Genomic DNA, 19,814 nt, shown 5'->3' on the forward strand with positions numbered 1-19,814 from the left:
TAACCAATCTTCTTTAAACCAATGTCATTCTCATTAGCCTCAGACATACTTTCTTAAGTGCCTTTTGCAGAGAGTGATCACAGTGCATGCTCAATTGCAAGTCTGCTGTCTTCTTGCTCTCAATTTTTAGTGCGTTGGTGTCATGTGTAGTGTTATTTGTTTGACTGGAAAAAAACAGAAGGCATTTTAATAGCCTCCTTTTTTCCGTTTTTTTCTGTTTGTCCATCAGTAGGAATTTGGGAAACATTTCTCAACCTGATGTTCATGAAGCTTGGGGGAAGGGACAGAAAGGAATACATGACATGAGTGAGGGACAGAGTGTGTGACTGTGTGTGTGTGACAGCTGTTTTTTGTGTTACTCACTGTCCAGGCAGGCGGTGCAGCCGGTCTGCGCGTGTCCGCAGCGCCTGCTGACGCCCTCCCCGGGCAGACACTGCTTACAGCATTCTCCGATGGATGTATACTGTCCCGACAAACAGTCCTCCTTATTAGCTAGAGCCCCAACCTGCCAGATCACAACACAGATCATCGTGAGTGGGACAAGCAAATAAACAATTGCATTCAGCAGCATCCAACAACAATACACAAAAGGACCGAATTGTTATAGTTACAAAAACTGTATTTATTGTCCCGAATTGTAAAATGCAAGCAAAGCACAGATGTTTTTTTCTCTGTTTCCAGATGCCTGGAACAGATATAAACATTCTGTATTTCACAAGAAAAACAATAGAAAGAAATACTTTGTCTTTAATCATCCGGGGTCTCCGAATAGGTTTACTTTGGAACCGCTAAAAGTCCCAGCGCAGGGATCGTGCAACAGGATGCAAGATAAATATAAGAGGGTGTGAGATGATTAATGGGATGGGAGAGAAGAAAATGCTGATTTCAGCACACAATAATGTAAATTGTTCTGGCTCCTTTTTCTATTCTCTATGTGCTTGCAAAATATATAATGACTTTTTCTTTTTGAGCTTCTAAAAAGATTCAAATGAAACAATTGGAGGAAGAACAACTCTTCTGTTGCGCAGCTTACAACATGTAGAAACAATGTGACGTCTTTGACATAGGTTGCAATGCTTTACTTTCAAAGGGTCAAGATTTGGATACCACTGGTCTTATCCACATGTATACACATGTATAACACTCACATGAACCTTACATCTCATTTTCACTCTAATGCATCTATGTTAACATATTTCAAATTTCCCAGCAACGACTAAATTCCGGAGTGGTGGTTTGTTACTGGACTTCTGTGCTAGTCATGGATTGGCCATAACAAACACCATGTTCGAACATAAGGATGCTCATAAGTGTACGTGGTAAGTAAGTCGGACCCATTTCCGGTGAGGGTTGGCCTCCGCCAGGGCTGCGCTTTGTCACCAATCCTGTTTGTAATATACATGGATCGGATTTCGAGGGGGTCTGTAGTTCGGTGGACTAAGGATTGCACCACTGCTTTTTGCAGATTATGTGGTTCTAATGGCTTCATGGGTCTGCGACCTTCAGCACTCACTGGATCGGTTCGCAACCGAAGCGGCTGGGATGAGGATCAGCACCTCCAAATCTGAGGCCATGGTTCTCAGCAGGAAACCGATGGACTGTCCACTCCAAGTAGGGAATGAGTCCTTACCCCAAGTGAAGGAGTTCAAGTATCTCGGGGTCTTGTTCTCGAGTGAGGGAACAATGGAGCGTGAGATGGGTCGGAGAATCGGAGCAGCGGGAGCGGTACTGCAGTCGCTTTACCGCACCGTTGTGACGAAAGGGAGCTGAGCCAGAAGGCAAAGCTCTCTGTCTACCGCGCCATTTTCGTTCCTACCCTCACCTATGGTCATGAAGGATGGGTCATGACCGAAAGAACGAGATCGCGGGTACAAGCGGCCGAGATGGGTTTTCTCCGCAGGGTGGCTGGTGTCTCCCTTAGGGATAAGGTGAGAAGTTCGGTCATCCGGGAGGGACTCGGAGTTGAACCGCTCCTCCTTCGCGTCGAAAGGAGCCAGTTGAGGTGGTTCGGGCACCTAGTTAGGATGCCACCTGGGCGCCTCCCTAGGGAGGTGTTCCAGGCACGTCCAGCTGGGAAGAGACCAAGGGGTAGACCTAGGACCAGGTGGAGGGATTATATCTCTTCGCTGGCCTGGGAGCGCCTTGGGATCCCCCAGTCAGAGCTGGTTGATGTGGCCAGGGAAAAGAAAGTTTGGGGCTCTCTGCTGGAACTGCTACCCCCGCGACCCGACCACGGATAAGAGGGAGAAGATGGATGGATGGATGTACTAAATTCCCAGGAACAGTTTTAAAAGTTAAAAGAATCACACACACAGTTAATGATGGGTTGTATGTTCTCTGCATTCTTCAAACAATAACCTGTTGAGTGCTTTATCTTTCCTGATGTCAGGTGGAAGATGTTTATGCGTGCTGCTACATTTGCATGAGTACACGCTCACATTTCACATCAGGGCCTGGATGTTTCCAGAAGTCTTTTTTTTGTGCGACCTTATTTATGCATTTTATCCTACTTTTTTTCTTTCTCCCACTGGGTCCTTTTAGTTTCTGCAAACTTTGATAAAGTAGAGTAGAGGCTTGCCCTCTGACACCCGGCCAGCAGAAGTCTGTCTTTAATTCAATCCAGATACCTGAGGAGAGATTCTTTTTATTTATGAGGTTATCTTGTTATCCTGTTGGCAGCAACTCGCTGACTTGTTGACAGATAAGACGCAGATCATAGTTTTTGATTTAAGATCTGTAATAGCTGATGTGGGACTTCAAAGTATAATGCAGTTTCCTCATGTGAATCATTTTTCTCTTTGATAGATTTAATGGTTTCCAGATCATTTTGCCTTCTGTAAGATTGAGCCGTGCACTAATAATGACAATTTGAGGTAGGTCTGAGAAATATGGATATATAATCAATACAAATGTCCTGCATACTGTATATATTTGTTGTTTAAATAATTTCTATCAAGACATAGACTAGGCTTATTTTCTGTAATTTCCCTTAGAAACTGCATTCATATTGCAATAAAGTCCTTAAACTGTGTCAATACTTTATTTGTGAAGTTTATAACTCACAAAGGAGTGTTGGAAAAAGGCGTTACCATGGTGACCATGTTTTTATTTAATATAAACAATGTCTTACTGAGTTACCAGAGAACAAGCTATATCTTGATGTAAAGTGTCATTGAGATAATATATGACCTATATATTGAATGATTATTTTTGGCAGACCAGTTAGTTCATTTAAGGGTGTGTGTGTGTGTGTGTGTGTGTGTGTGTGTGTGTGTGTGTGTGTGTGTGTGTGTGTGTGTGTGTGTGTGTGTGTGTGTGTGTGTGTGTGTGTGTGTGTGTGTGTGTGTGTGTGTGTGTGTGTGTGTGTGTGTGTGTGTGTGTGTGTGTGTGTGTGTGTGTGTGTGTGTGTGTGTGTGTGTGTGTGTGTGTGTGTGTGTGTGTGTGTGTGTGTGTGTGTGTACAGTAAGTGCAGTTGTGTGAGTGAAGAGTACATCTCCCTGCGTGTGTGTGTGTGTGTGTGTGTGTGTGTGTGTGTGTGTGTGTGTGTGTGTGTGTGTGTGTGTGTGTGTGTGTGTGTACTGGGGGAAGGCTGAAGGCGGTACGCTCGGCATAAATCGTCAGGGTTCAGGTGTGTGTGGAATGTTGCTGACAGAGACGAGCTCTAAAAAAACATCAAGTGTCCCCTCAGGCACTTGTGAGTCAGCTGGCAGATAATGTGTGTTTGTCTTTGTGCACACACGTCTCCCTCTTGCCCTTGATGATGTCACGACCCATTCACCTTCAACTCTCCGATATTCAGTTAACTACGACGTGCGTGTTCGAAAGATGTGTGTTAATCTTTGTGGGGGCGACTTTTAACATTTCGTGAGACAAGCCTGATATTATTGTAACATTTCCTGAAACGATCCTGATTTTACAAAAAAAAAAGAACCTCTGCGGACACAAAAACATTGTTTTCCCCCTGCAGTTGCTCTACTATTGGTGATTGTATGCTTTGATTTGAATTAAATTAATACATTTCACTAAATAAACACAAAAATGCTTTTCAGAAATATATTTTCTTGTCAAGTTTTCACTTGAGATTTTACGCTGACATTGCATTAAATAAAAATAATTTGATTTATCTGTATTCCCTCTCACCTGTCCCTTTTTTATCGCTCCCTACCACACACAGCTTATACAACAAGCATTAAATTAGAGATGGATAAAATCTGTCATCACACACGCTTCCCCTGCACTGCCCCCTTGTATATTGTACACACCCATCGGCACGCATAGGTTTGCGAAAACGCATAAACAGCCTTTCATGTGAACAAACCTGCTCCAAAACGAGTGACACTTTTGAAACAACTCCAAAAACCCGGAGCTTGGCTTCTACTTAGTCTTTCTTTTACTTATATTCTAGCTCCGGGTGTGGGTGCAACTCCAAAGCGCCTCAAATGTAGAAAACTCAGATTAAAGTGCATCACTAATGACTGCTAAATTGTGCATACGGATGAATTAGAGGGTCATGTAACTTGAGCAAATAGCTGGTGGAATGAAAGAGAATGATGCACTTAGCAAGTTTGAGCTCGACTTGCGAGTTTCCTGTAATTGGTTACGAGAGGGAAGTTTGGGATTTCAACTTTTGTTAGCCCAACTCCCTGCAGCTGAAAGAAAGCAAATGCACATCAACAATCGTGTACTAAAGAATGCGCAGGAGCATCTGGACACATATCTCTAAAGCAACCCATCTTACTAATGCTGCAGTCAATTCTCTGTTGGAGGCACTTAACCTCTGGACCTCAGCTGTCAGCACTCGTTAGACCATTAGAGTTCCTCTATAGCCTTCCTTCAAGATGGGCCTTATTTAGATCCAGCCATTGATCCTGATGAACATGGGCAATGACCAGTGGTGGAAAGTAGATTTTCTCATGTACTGTACTTCAGTACAATTTTGAGAGACTTTGTACTTCTACTCCACTACTATTCAGAGGTAAAGTGTGTACTTGTACTACATTTATTTAACACCTTTTAGTAACATTGCAGATTTGGATTAATGATATGAAATATAATAAGCACTTAAATAACAATACAACTACACCTAGAGTAAATTCACAAGCTACCATGCAGTATACAAAGTCATTCAAACTAGCCGCACCTTTACCAGCTTTGACAACACAGTAATGCATCCATAATTATAATAACAACAAAACATATTGTATATATTATTAAAAAATTGACCAACTTTGAGTATATTTTGATGCTAATACTCTCTTACTTTTGCTAGAGTAACATTTGCAATGCAGGGTGTTTACTTGTAACATAGTATTCCCACACTGTGGTACTTCTACTTTAATGTAATTACAATATCTGAGTACATCTTCCAACTCTGGCAATGACATTACAGCTAATGCCATCCCAAACAATGCTGAATCAACATCTGTTATGAAGATGAAGAGCAAACAGACAGAGAGGAAGATGAGAGGGTGAAAGGAGGAGAGGAAGAGTAAGAGGGGGTTGTTTTGGGCTGTATCAATGCTGAGCCAGCAGAGGATGCATAGCCATCAGTGAGGGCAGCTGTCATGTATCAGTGGTGCAGCCTGTTCTTTAAACAGGACCCTGGCGAGCTATGTCCTGTCAGATAGAAAACATACTTGAAAATATATTTCCTTCCTGAGCCTGCTTGGCCTGGGGGAAAGTAGGGAGAGGATAAAATCCCCAGATCTTCCTACATCCTCTCAAGATTTCTTGATTCCTGCTTTGACAAGGAAATTACAGTAAATCATCCTCATCAGTTAACACGTGGTTTATTGGCCAGCTCCTACTTCGCATGGGGCCACTGTGACAGTGTTATTGTCCTGCTGTCTGAAGGGCCACATGTAACTGAGAAGGGTGGAACTATAGAGATCCAGCAACTGGAGCTATAGAGTATCAACCTGAATGGCTGCTGCATACATCCGCTCTGCATTACATGAGACATTCAGGACAGGTGCAACGGCAAGGAGTTTATCGTTTCCAGGGATAAAATATCTGCTAAAGACATTTTTACAAGTAAAGATCAAACTAGTGTAAGTTGTCACAAAGTAGGCTAAATCTCACTTTGTTGCATGGGAAATTCTAACTTTACAGAGATTTTCCGGGGGATTCCCTGTCAAAACGTGATAAGGCTGAAGACTGGACGGAGGAAAAAGAGAGTTAATAAAATAAACAACTACACGTGTTTAATGTGTTGAGTTGCGCAGGCGTTAAGTTTACGGTCGACATTTAAACAAACTTTGTACTCACCACGCCGAGTAACAAAGTTATAAAAACGGACTTCATCCTGTTTCTCCTTTGCATCCTCACAGAAAAGTCAATCGGATAAAACGATGCGGGTCTCAGTCACTTCCACGTGAAATAAACTCGGCTGTCATCGCTGCTGCGCTTTTTCTCTCGAGTTGACTTCTAGGAAGAAGAAAAAAAGAAACTCTCCAGGTGACTACACGCTGCCAAGTGTGTGTCGCTGCGGAGAAATCTGTCAGAGCCGCTCACAGGGTCCAGACTGGGGATACACTCGCTGAGATTGACCCAATGGATGATCGGTGCGCTTCTCTCCAACTGGGCTCATATGACGCTCAGCTCAAAGGCTTCAGGGAAGGAGCCATCTCTCTCTCCACGCCCACTTCACACACACACACACACACACACACACACACACACACACACACACACACACACACACACACACACACACACACACACACACACACACACACACACACACACACACACACACACACACACATAAAGCATTTCTTCCATGCTGATTAGCTACAGATCCAGTAAATGTTTCAGGACACGCCAACATCCCCTGAGTCGGCCTTCACGTATGAAGTGCTTTCATTAGCAATTCCTCTGCATCCGTGTTGCTGTTGAATGAATGAGTCACTGTATGATGGCTGGCTTTAAATGTGGACCTCAGCAGACTGCACCTGCTGGTTGAGTCTGAGGAAATCCAAATCTGTCATTAGTTTACAGAGAAAATGAGTATCGCTTCTTCATTTTTGAATCGTTTTACAGCATTTTTTATTATTAGGCCGGACACTTAAAGAGGAAGGCTGAAACCAGCCCAAATCAGGCTGCGTATTCCTATCAATCTTTCTTAAATAGAAACGTGTCTATTTATTTTAAGCTGTCCTGTTAATGATCTGTATTGTAACACACACACACACACACACACACACACACACACACACACACACACACACACACACACACACACTTACATTACAATGCATAGCTGACGCCTTTATCCAAAGCGACTTACAATAAGTGCATTCGACCAAGAAGATACAAACTTGAAGAAAGCAGAATCATATAAGTACATCAGGTTTCATAGAGCCAAAACATTTCAAGTGCTACTCAACTGTCTTTAGATAAGCCAGTCCTTTATTAGTATATCCTCCTGTGACCCAGCCCATTGAAAATGTCCACTGTAGTGGACATTTTGTTAACATGCATCTCCTTTGACTCTTTTGAGCTACTCTATCAATCCCTGATGTACTGTACAGAGGACATCCTGGTCTTTCCAGTGATATGTCATTGGTTAAAATTGCATGCTGGGAAGTTCCTCTTTCTTTTCATCCGAAATGGCTGGCACACCAAAAACAAAATGTTGTAGAAGCAGGAGGAGAAGTCAAATATTGTTGAATAATTGTAATTTTTACCATGAAAATCATACATGTTCTTGTTTATTAACATCTGAGGAACTATATAATTTGTTCTGAAAGCAATTCAATAATTCAAGTTTTCAAATAACAGCCCTTTTATAAATGTCCATTCTAGTGGACGTCAGGACCATCTTCATGGACTTAATGACTCAATTTTGTTGCAGGAGACAGAACTGAAGCAGACATTTTCTGTACCAGATAGTTCAGGGAGATTAAGACTTTGAGCTCTCAGATGATGAGAGAGATGATGATTTCACACCTGGGATAGAAGAGGGTCAAGAGGAAGGGGGGGGGGAGATGCAGGAGGCTCCATGAGCGCACAGATACAGACAGAGAGACAGATAGGGACGAGCTGGAAAGACATGGCCCTCTGTGGGCCAAGAGTAGCACGTATGTCTTATTGTTGTTTTTATTTTAAGTGAAGCCATGAAAAATGAGCGTTGCCTCAGGAATGCAAGCTTTGTTTCTATGAGCAGGTCAAATGGAGACCACATCCATACAACTAGTCAAGATGACCCTACAGCCCGTGCCGACTGGAGTCAATGAGGTACTTTTCCCACTACATTGACTACAAAGTCTTTGAAGATCTGGAAAGATTCACCAAAAACCAAACTAGTTTTTTAGTGACTAAATAAACAGCAATGTTCAGATCTATGACTTATTCAAGTTTTAAATTAAGTCGAATGTATTATTGTATTAATATCACTCTATAACCATTATACGTTACATAGTCTATCTGTTCATTTTGGCTGTCTTTTCAAACTAATATGGTCCCGACGTCCTCTACAGTGGACATACTGTAACATTTAAAAATAAAATAAAATAAAAAAAGTCTAAATTGCAAGATGTTTTTTTAACCCTAAATAGGTAGGAAATCACAAAAAAAAGGAAATTGGAAGACACTTTTTTTCCTCGGGTCCCAGGAGGATATAAGTACTTTGTTAGTACCATAATTCTCTTTGTTAGTAATCCTATCGCTCGCATTGGAGTCGAAAGAGATGAGTTTTCAGTCTGCGACGGAAGATGTGTAGGCTTTCTGCTGTCCTGATGTCAATGGACACACACACACACACACACACACACACACACACACACACACACACACACACACACACACACACACACACACACACACACACACAGCTCTCTTATTAAAGGCTTGCACTGGGATGTTCTTGCCCAATCGGGAACACTGACAAATTAAGTCTTGATTGCTAGTGGTTTACTGCATTGTGCCAACTGCGTTAAAATCTCGCTGCATGCAGATTAAATGTATTTCTTTTTCGAACTTTCACTCTCTTGAGCATCCTCTAACACTGATGAGATCCAGCAGAGAGTTGTCTTTTTCTGCCTGGTGACTTTGAGATCCTGAAGCCTGACCTGACCTTGTTTTTCTGTCAATCAGCACAGCCTGAAGACAGCAGTAACATCAACAAACTCCCTGTGAATGCACCTTTAACACAGAAACCTGAGACCCAGGTATGCATGCATTGATTTGCAGCAGCATATGCAACATAAATAAGAGTATGAGCTTGATTTGAATCCCATCCCGTTAATTAAAAACTTTGTTATGTTGATTTATTTCTCCATGTCACTGCTAGGAATCACACGGCTCTGATCAGAATCACTGCTCCCTTTATGTATAAGAAGAGGCATCTTCTGTCTTCCAACACCTGAGGCCAAGTGTTGGCCTGAAATAAACCTGGGAGCACATCATGTTCACTCGGGTTTAGGTCATGACTATACATGCCACCCTGCTCAGCGTGTTAGATGGACAAAGTTGTTTGTGAGCTTTACGGACAGATGGGTTTCATTTGTCATGTTTGTGCACAACCTGCGAACTGAATGTACAATTCAGGAAAACATGATGTTGGATCTATTTCTTTAACAGTTCATGCTAAAGGTCACAGTTGCTGCTCATACATATTGCTTTCTTGTATGACATAAAGCGCCATTATTTTTTTATGTTTACTTTGAAATAGGCTCCTCTTGTAAACTTTTTAGCAGATGGAGACACTAATGTACAGTTGTTTAAAATATTTTTGGCAGATATTGTGAAATTAGATAAGAACATATACAAAAGTTGGAAAATCTTTGTGAGTTACACCAAGTTTTACCAAAGCATGATTCTAAATTCCTTCAAAATAAAGTGAATATCTTAGTATGAATACGTTACATTCATTTATATTATGTAATGATGAGTATATTACATTTACTTTATTTTAATGTACTTACTTGTATTTACTTTAATTTATTACATTTGTATTATTGTAACTAGTTCTTAAAACTAGTTCTTAAAACATGCTAGGAGTTTATTTGTCTGACTTCTAAGATGAAGTAAGGACGTTTCCTCTTTGATTGAATCATCTTGAAGAGACAGTGATTTATAAAGAGCATGTACATAAGTAGGACATAGAGGAGGAGGGAGGAGGCTGGGTTGCGGTTGTGCGGATAAATAAATCATGAGAGGGAGAAACAGACGGACAGACAAAACAAAATCAGAATCGTTTTCGGCCAAAATATATGAATCTATTTTCAGCTCTGCTCTTGTAATTCATAAAGGTGATCACAAATGAATTAATCTGAAATCACTAACATTTAACATCATAACTTTTGTTTAGCTTTAACAATCAATCTTTTTACTTTTTGTTTCATAACCGAGTAGCACATTTTAATCGTTTTTAATGGCTAATTTTTAAGACAAAAAATAAATTCAAAGCTGACATAAAAAGTTGTTTTATAGGACTGGAGAGTGATGGAATAAACAAACTGAGAAAAAGTAATTTAATGATAAATCCCTTGAATTTGCTTCCAAAGATAAAGAGTCCTCTTAGTGAGGATGCTTTTGAATGCTCGGTTTTCTTAACTGTAAATGTCAAAATGTTACATATTATTTAAAAAACAAAAAGCATTTAAGGAAGCTATAGGTAATTGAAACATCAAACAGGATAACTATTGCCTACTTTATCTTTTATAAAGCACGCATTTGCGTATTCATCCACCTTTGTTTACTTGTATGAAAAAGAGATGAGGGCATGCATATACAAAGACAAAGATCTGGCCTCCATGCAGTCACACAGATGCGCACACACACACACACACACACACACACACACACACACACACACACACACACACACACACACACACACACACGCACACGCAGTAGCAAACACACACACTCATTGACCATCTGTCACCAGTGAGTGGACAGAGGACGGGTGGTCCAGGAGACATAAACCGTCCCATCTCATGTTCCGAGAAACTGATTCTGTTCCAGGTGGCTGGTCCTGTGGCAAAAAGTGTGTGTGTGTGTGTGTGTGTGTGTGTGTGTGTGTGTGTGTGTGTGTGTGTGTGTGTGTGTGTGTGTGTGTGTGTGGGTGTGGGTGGGTGGGGGTGGGTGGGTGTGTGTGTGTGTGTGTGTGTGTGTGTGTGTGTGTGTGTGTGTGTGTGTGTGTGTGTGTGTGTGTGTGTGTGTGTGTGTGTGTGTGTGTGTGTGTGTGTGTGTGTGTGTGTGTGTGTGTGTGGGTGGGGGTGGGTGGGTGTGTCCCAGTCTAGGTAAGCCTTCCATGCTTATGTATGTCCAATGTTTACATGTAATGATATTACCTTTCATGCAAACATGTATATCCATCTTAAACATGTACAAAATGTAAAAAAAAGTGTTTTTCTTTCCACCAACACTGGCCACCTGTCACTCAAACAACAACAGAGGAGCACAGACAATGTGATCCTCCGCTTGCGAGCTTTCTTTCTCCTAATGCACCGTAATAGATGGAGAGGCATCATATGACGAGGCAAGGAAGCCCTTAAATTACTCTGAGAGCACTCACAGCAATAACTGGCATGAGAGAGATATCATGTTGTGTTCAGAGAGCACTGCAGTGCCGGCGGAGCATTGCTCTTATGTGGTGTATTTGGTAAACAAACTCAAGTTCAGCAAACCAGCATCATCATGTGCAATAGAGCTTTGGACTAGTGAGTCAGTGCAGATATTCTTAATTTGGTTGTGCGCCTGCTGTGGAGATAAAATAATGGGGTTAATTTGGAACCAGAGTGAACCTTGAGCAGGCCAGATGGCAACGAAACTCGCCCCTTCCCGTGGGACCCCCTCATCTGCGCTTTATTGATCTGATCTGATCTGTCTTCCCCCTTTTTCTCTCTTTTTACTGTACACCCTCCCTCCTGCCACATCTCATAGGAGGAATAACGAAGTTGCTTGATTTGACATTAGAGGTCATTGCACATCATGTGAGAAATATCTCTTTTAAATACCGTGAGCCCTGCTCATTCCTCTGAAAACGTTGCATATTTCTGTATAATGTTACCTCTTTCAAAATCTACACACCCCTCCACTTTAAAATCTGATATACTGTATGTTTTCATATTTTTCACTGTTCTTAGTTATAGTGCACCACAAAGCAAATTCCTTATTCCTTATTAACCTTATTCGGATTCTGATTTTCCTTACATATTTAGATGTTTCACTGTGATCTGAGTCATTTAACCTTTTCTTGGATATATAACTTGATATATGACCCAGCCAATCAAATATACAGATATACAAATGTAATGAGTAAATAAATGTTGAAAAGTGTTTCTACGAGGTAAAGATGCTTATGAGGTTTTCTCACTTCACTCCAAGACTCTCAATGAATGAATGAGGCTCCTCTGTTGAGAACGTGTGACCTTTCAACTGGGACCTGGCCTCAACCCAGAGACAACGCACACTGTGGGTGTCATGTTTAGGACATTTTTGGCTCATCTCCAACTTTTCCAAATGTACTATTTACTTGCACTATATTTTTCTGTTTATCTGTGTTTTGTGTTGCACTGTTGGAGAAGCCTGTGACACAAGATGTTCATCGTCATAACTACACTGTATGTTCGTTTGACAAATAAAGAACCTTGAACCTTGTGCCCACGATGTGTACACAGTCATGTTTGCACCTTCATTCAGCATGATGTCCATTGTGCCTTTTTCTGTGGTTGTTTTCACTGAATCGATAAAAGTATTGATTTCAAAGTTATTTGTGTCTATAGCTGATATTGAAGGGGCTTTTTTGTGGGGGTGAACAGGCCTTTGTATTGATCAGATTTGGGCCGACAGTTGGATTCAACACACACACACACACACACACACACACACACACACACACACACACACACACACACACACACACACACACACACGCACACACACACACACCGGGGTAAAACCGGGCCTCAGGCTGTTGACAGTCAATGCAGCCCATTATGCATTCAGACCATAGCCGTGGGAACTTGTTTCAAATGGGGGGTGCTGTGGGGATGACACCAGGGCTGGTTTATGTATATTTTAAAATCTCTCCAGTTATAAACGATATTTTTGGTTTACTGTCCTATAGTATACATTGCAATGATTTCAAACCTGTTTTTATTTATCCTAATAATTATAAAGGTGTGCCTTGGAAATATTTGTTTACATAAATTGTGATCAAAACGTTTGAGACCCACTGAGATAACTTCGACTAAAGTGAACTATCTAAGCCCTAAGAGTCCTTTACCTCACTGAGCCTCTCAGTCTGACAGGAGAGGACTCTCCCTCCACATTATTGTAGAAACAGCTTCTTTTATCCGTTAGCGCAGCAGAAGCTAACAACAATCCCCGCCGGTACCGCGGTATCCCCTCTCTCTATCTCTCTCACTTTGGCTGTGAGCTGCGGGCGCCTGCTAAGCCAACATCCCCCACTTTCATCACTTACAGCGCCCATCGTACAGGGCAAATGGAAAATGTAACCGGGGTGAAAAGGTTGTTATCTTTACTTAATTATGAATGTTGTTACATCAAGGCTGAAAATTCGTTTTTTTTAAATTATATCTTGTGGAAGTGCAGATCCCCTGTCCTCCACCAGGGGGTGCTGCAGCACCCTCAGCACCCCTACTTCCCACGGCCCTGATTCAGACACACAGATCTGGCTGATATGAAGCACATACGCTCCCACAGACACAAGAGTAACCTGCTGAATAACAGAGGTACAGGAGGACATGTTTTACTGTATCTGTTTGAAAGCCGACCAAGGAAAACTAAGGATCTGTTTGGTAGATCATCTTGTCTTGTTACGTGTTTTTAAAGGATGCAAGAGAATTTAATCTGAGAATATTGCAGTAAGAAATTGAAGAGATACCCATTCAGGAGTCATTTGAGTTAATTATTGCCTCAATGAGAAATGCCTGTTTCTTTTTCTCACTCCTGAAGAAGATCTTTTAGATTGAACATTTTTCTTTGAACGAGAAAAAAAGAAATAAAATATGAATGTAAAGCCCAAAGGTGTGCAGAACTCCCCTGTCTCTATACGGTCAAACGGAACCATTTAATTCATTATTAGCCTAAAAAGCACATCTTCGTTTTAGGTGACCTGGTTGAAGTTGTTTTTTGAGAGTTTATTTCGGATTAATTTCTCATGTTTTACATTTCAGAAAATATAAAGGGGAAAAAAAGACTGTGGTACAAGATGGTATTGGTACAGTTCATCTATTCAGGCTTCAAATTCAGCAGATTAACTGTGATATGTTTCTAGGGAAGACTCTTACTCATGATCAATAAAAAATGGGCCTTGCATGAAAACCTGAACATGTCCGTTTCCACTCTCACCGATGATGCTGCTGCTGCCGTAAACTAAGACAGTGCTGCCCCCTGCTGAGCAGCAGACATCAGTGATGTGAAGGGGAACAGCAGCCATGCATATTTACTGTTAGATTATTTTATAACAGCAAATTATATTTTCCGAGACAATGTGTTTAGTTTGTTAAATGCTGGATTCTAACCACAAGTGATGATTGATGAGTAAAGTACAATACATAAAGTAAAGCATAACCATACCTGTTATGTCATTTTAGAGACAACTTCATTCAGGTCTAAGGATAGAGGGTGTCGTTTTTCTCATACTGATATTCTGAACAAACTGTGCTGTTGTATTAGCTGTAAAGTGTCTCTAGGCTATTTTTATTATATGTACAGCACTTTGGCTCGACCAAAAATCGTTTATAAATGTGCTATATAAATAAAACTTGATTTGATTTGAGGTGTACTGTGATCACCAGCAGACCCTTCTTTATAAACGATTGCTGCTTTTGTTCTGCTCATGTTGGCTTGTTGCCATCCATTCAGAAGTGTAAGCCTCTCCCTCTAGTGTTGTCAGCAATTCTCAAAATATCAGCACCTTGCATACAAAGCAAGCTCTGGCTCAAATCTCAGTGTTTAATCTCCTTCACTGTACTTACATTGTTGAATGATTTTATTTAGTTTGCAGCATTACCGACATTTGCCTTCATTCCATTGTGTATTTATACCTCTACATCAAACTGAGAATGTCTCCCAGATTTTGATTAATCACATAAACGGGATTGAATCTCACTGAGACACGTTAATCCAGAAGGTATATTGTTTGACAGCTCTGGAAATGTTCCCTTATTTAGAAAAATGATTAAAGAGACTCTATTGTGGCTTTCCATTTCCTGTACTGTGTACTGTACTCATTTTACTACTATTACTTATTATTTTTTCTAAGATGAATTGTTGAGTTTTCTCCCTTTTATGAAATTCATTATATAGAGCTAATGTTTGTATTAGGCAAGCTTTAAGTTCTAATTTCTAAATTTGAAATGTAATAAAAAAAAAAATATGCCCAAAGGAAGACAAGTTGCTATTGAAATACAGTAGCTAGTTGGGATCCAAATAAATAAAACCTGGAATTACAGTTTTTCTCGATTGCTAACACACTAAAATTCTGCATAAAGCACAATTATTTTAACTGACACTCAAAGGGCAAAACATCGGCTCAAATCTCCAAAACTCTAAACACCTTTTCAGCTTTTCACACAATTTGCAAATCAACATGACACTTTTTGCAAACCACTGCAAACGTTTCTCCAGGTACGACACAGGAATCTGACATAAAGTCACGTGTTAGCTGCTTTAGAACACTGATACTCAAAATACCTCACACATGGACCAATGATCAAGAAACACGTTCCACCTGACCAAACACCTGGTAGCATAATTGTTGGCTCATCAATCAGGATGTTAGCACTATAAAAAGACCTCAGGTGAGTACTTTCTTACAGCAACAATGGAAGCCAACATGGAAGCAAGAGCAAGAGCAAGAGCAAGAGCAAGAGCAAGAGCAAGAGCAAGAGCAAGAGCAAGAGCAAGAGCAAGAGCAAGAGCAAGAGCAAGAGCAAGAGCAAGAGCAAGAGCAAGAGCAAGAGCAAGAGCAAGAGCAAGAGCAAGAGCAAGAGCAAGAGCTGGGCTGGGCTGAGAGTGAGATGAGAAGGAAGAGGTGGGGTGAGAGTGAGAGGCGGAAGAATGAGAGGTAGAGGTAGAGCTGGAGGGAGAGGACGTGGACAAATAAGAATACTAACTAATGAAATGTTATCAACCATGGTTTGACGATGAGAGAGGCTGGACAGAGGGCTCAGCCTAATCTAAACCGATTTACTGTTGCCTCTGTAATCCGGAGACTTAGACTTGATAACAGGTTAGTTACCAGTTGTTAGCTCTGCATAATTCATGATCTATCAGTGCTTATATCTGTTGTCTGAAACGTATTTACTTTATTACTGTAACTGAATTGTTGGCATGTTGCATACTATAACTGTACAAACATCCTGCACAATGTACTGTGGTAAACTTACTTTTATGCAACACAGACACTGACCGACCACTATATCTTTGTTGTTTATCTGAAGGACGGAGAAAAGAAGAGGTGCAGGTGGAAGGCTAAGGATTTCCAATGAGGCACAGGAAGCAGCAGTTACAAACTGGGTTTTGGCAAACAATGCATCACACTTAGAGAGATCCGGAGCATAACTACGTGCTGAGATGCATGATGCAAAATGTTAGTTTTGAATAAAATATGATTTTTTTCAACAACTCATTTGTATTTCTTCATTTACTGTATTTCTGTATAAGCAAGCAATCTTTCTCTGCAGAAACCTCTACATACAGAGCATAGCCCATAACAGATGAAAGTGCTTTAGATTATGCTAAAGGGAGGCTGTGGCTCAGTGGATAGTGTGATGGACTATAAATCAGGGGATAGCAAGTTCGAGTCCCACTGCAGTCAACATGTCGTTGTGTCCCTGGGCAAGAGACTTCACCCCAAATTGCTCCTGTGGGGATTGTCCACAGTATTGAGTATGTAAGTCACAACAGATGACATGTGATGTAATGTAATGCTCAGCAGTGTGTGTCAAGGTGGTCAAACCATCTAGTATTATGAATGAAGTGTGTTATATTTGGTGCAAAAGTTTGCATTTGGTAAGTGTTTATGTAGTTTTGAGGGCAGTTCTTCATGTAGCAAGAGAAATGAGGTGTTTTGCACTTGTGTGGTTTTGTTAATTGAGTTTAGTGTTCTGAAAAACTGAGCAATTAAAAAAAAAATGTGTGTTAGCAATCGAGGAAAAACTGTAAGGTCTCAACATGTGGTCACATGGACTATTCATTAAGAAGATGATTATACATTAAAATAATGCAACTACTTATTATCTATGACTTCCTATAATAATTCATTTCATAACACTATTTTATAATGTTGCATCAACTGATAAATCGATGCTGGTTCCCTCTATTTACAGTTAGAACCATCTCTCACGTATACTAAACAGTGAAGAGCAATTAGCCTGCTTCATCTGTTGTAATACACGCTTTATATTGGCACGGATATACCTCTAATGTTGCCTGTTTGACACTGTACCGGGTTAAATCACATTTGATTATGGCAAAACTCTGTATCTCCACAGATTAAATAAAGGGATACAAATGTGAGGAACTTGTACTTTATTTGAGTATTCTCATTATGAAACCCTTTGTGTTTACTTGAATTAAGTACACTATGACTCCTACTACTTACTTTCTACTTTTTTTTACTGCACCAACAGCTTTAGTAACTTTACAAATTAAGATTTCTACAACACGTTTAAAGAGTTCACAAACACTACAGTTTTTTAAATAAGTTTTTAAATAATGCAAAGGGTTTCATTTACTCAATGTCCATACATCTCAAAGATACACGATCAACAAAAAGAAGATTGGTGATGCAGCTTTCATGAATTGTGCCCCAAAGCTATGGAACAAAATCGACATCAGGGAAGCCTGCTCGGTGGAAGTCTGAAAAAAAAAAAGCTAAAAACATATTTGTACAATTTAGCCTTTTAGGAAGCTAACTCCTGCTCTCTGCTGCACTTCCTCAATGCACTCCGAAGCATTTCAACCTGTCACCTGATTTTGTGTTGTGTTTGCACTATCTCATACCTTTTGATCTGCATTTATTTTGAATATGTTATTATACTATTTCAAGTTTGTTTGTATGTATTTTGCTGGTAATTGTATTCTATGTGATATCAATTTTGATGATATCAAAGATGTCTACTGTGTGAAGCATTATTATATTATATATGATTAATGAACGTTTTGGTCAAATGTGTGTTAATCCAAAAACGTTATTGTTTGATCTGAAGCCAGATTGCTTTCATAGTTTTTTTATCAGATATCTGTAAGAATGCACATGGGTTTATATGAATTGCATATACAGCTTGTTTGTGTGAGTGTGGGGGGGGGGGGGGGGGGGGGGGGGGGAAATCTCAGGTAAAATCTGGTAACACAGTGCAAAGGCGACTAATAATGTGTTTCTAAACTTAATAATAAATAATAATAAACGAAAAAAAAAAAGAAAAAAAATGTCAGGCTTCAGTCTATCAAGGATGGACCAGATCCGAGACGCTGACAGTCTTAAAGGGAGAAGACGGGAAGAAGATGAAAGCCCCCCCCCCCCCCCCCCCCCCCCCCCCTCGGTGATGTTGAAGGTGAGTGTGCAGACCCGGCAGTGTAATCCAAGCCTTTGTTGTCCTCACAAACACAGACATGAAATATGTTAAGATGCTGGTTGGATAGTGACACAGTGCTACTGTTTTTTCTCCACATAAAGTCACTGTATTTACTATCAATATTATGGGATGGACAAGAACACATCGCTCTGATGGATGTGTGGTTCAGAGATAATTCGAGTGTCCACGTCCGTGTGTGTGTGTGTGTGTGTGTGTGTGTGTGTGTGTGTGTGTGTGTGTGTGTGTGTGTGTGTGTGTGTGTGTGTGTGTGTGTGTGTGTGTGTGTGTGTGTGTGCGTGCGTGCGTGCGTGCGTGTCTGTGTGTGTGTGTGCGTCTGTGTGCGTGTGCGTGTGCGTGTGCGTGTGCGTGTGCGTGTGCGTGTGTGTGCGTCTGTGTCTGTGTGTGTGTGCGTGTGCGTGTGCGTGTGTGTGTGTGTCTCTGTCTGTGTGTGTGTGCGTGTGTGTGTGTGTGTGTGCACCCACACAAACAAATACAGGCGGCTTTAAAGAGGTGGTGTTTATAAAGTCGTGCATTTTTACCATCCTGCTGTCTTTTATGCTGCTGAGTGCCTGCATGAGGTAAGTGTCACCTTTTCTGCCAGAGCTATGAGTGGTATTTGAGAAGTAAATCTGCAGCTTTGAAGCATAACAAATAGAGGAACTCTTGTAAACTAAACTGTTGCTGTTATTGTCGTTTGGTTGCAAAGGCTGACAAATATTAGTAGAGACATTTTCAGTTTTATTTTTCTTAAAATATTCTTGAACTGCAAAGTACTACTCTGAAGAAAGTTAAACGCTGAAGGCATTCATACTTAATAATGTAACACACATGAGGAGAACATTTGACATTCATTACCAAGTGCTTTGCAATACAACCAAGTCTCTCAATAATCTTCGTCATTACGTAAAACATAAGGCGTTCATCTTGAGTTTGATTTACAGTACGTGTTGCTCAACTTTGATGCCTTAAATTACTTGATTTGAATGAAGGCTTGTGCTTAATTGATTAGTTATGCAAAGGGGAATGTTGGGTGTGCATTCATATTTTCTTGAAGTATGAATTATCTTCTCACATGCATATTGACAACAACATAAAGAGTATTTTTTGCAATGGACACATGTTGAAATAAAAAGGACAAAAAACAGAAATATGCATGTTTTAATTTGAGATTAGTTTTACATTTCGAAACAACCATTAAATGTGTTTTTTGGGTGTGATGCATATTTCCCCGCAACACGAACCAATAGAGTTATGATT

The 19,814-nt window shown here is 40.6% G+C and overlaps 1 protein-coding gene across 1 annotated transcript in view; it reads right to left on the bottom strand.

The window, feature by feature from the left end:
* Positions 1 to 6,588, bottom strand: part of ngfrb (nerve growth factor receptor b) — a 33,593-nt gene extending 27,005 nt beyond the window's left edge. Inside the window, exons 1-2 of the mRNA XM_079656876.1 lie at positions 6,268 to 6,588; positions 364 to 505 (exon numbers count right to left, since the gene is read on the bottom strand). Of these exons, the coding sequence (XP_079513002.1) occupies positions 364 to 505; positions 6,268 to 6,321 (196 nt within the window). The 5' untranslated portion in view covers positions 6,322 to 6,588. The remainder of the gene's footprint in view (positions 1 to 363; positions 506 to 6,267) is intronic.
* Between the last annotated feature and the right edge of the window lie 13,226 nt (positions 6,589 to 19,814).

Source organism: Notothenia rossii, assembly GCF_949606895.1.
Source record: "Notothenia rossii genome assembly, chromosome: 11".
Lineage (NCBI taxonomy): Eukaryota > Metazoa > Chordata > Actinopteri > Perciformes > Nototheniidae > Notothenia > Notothenia rossii.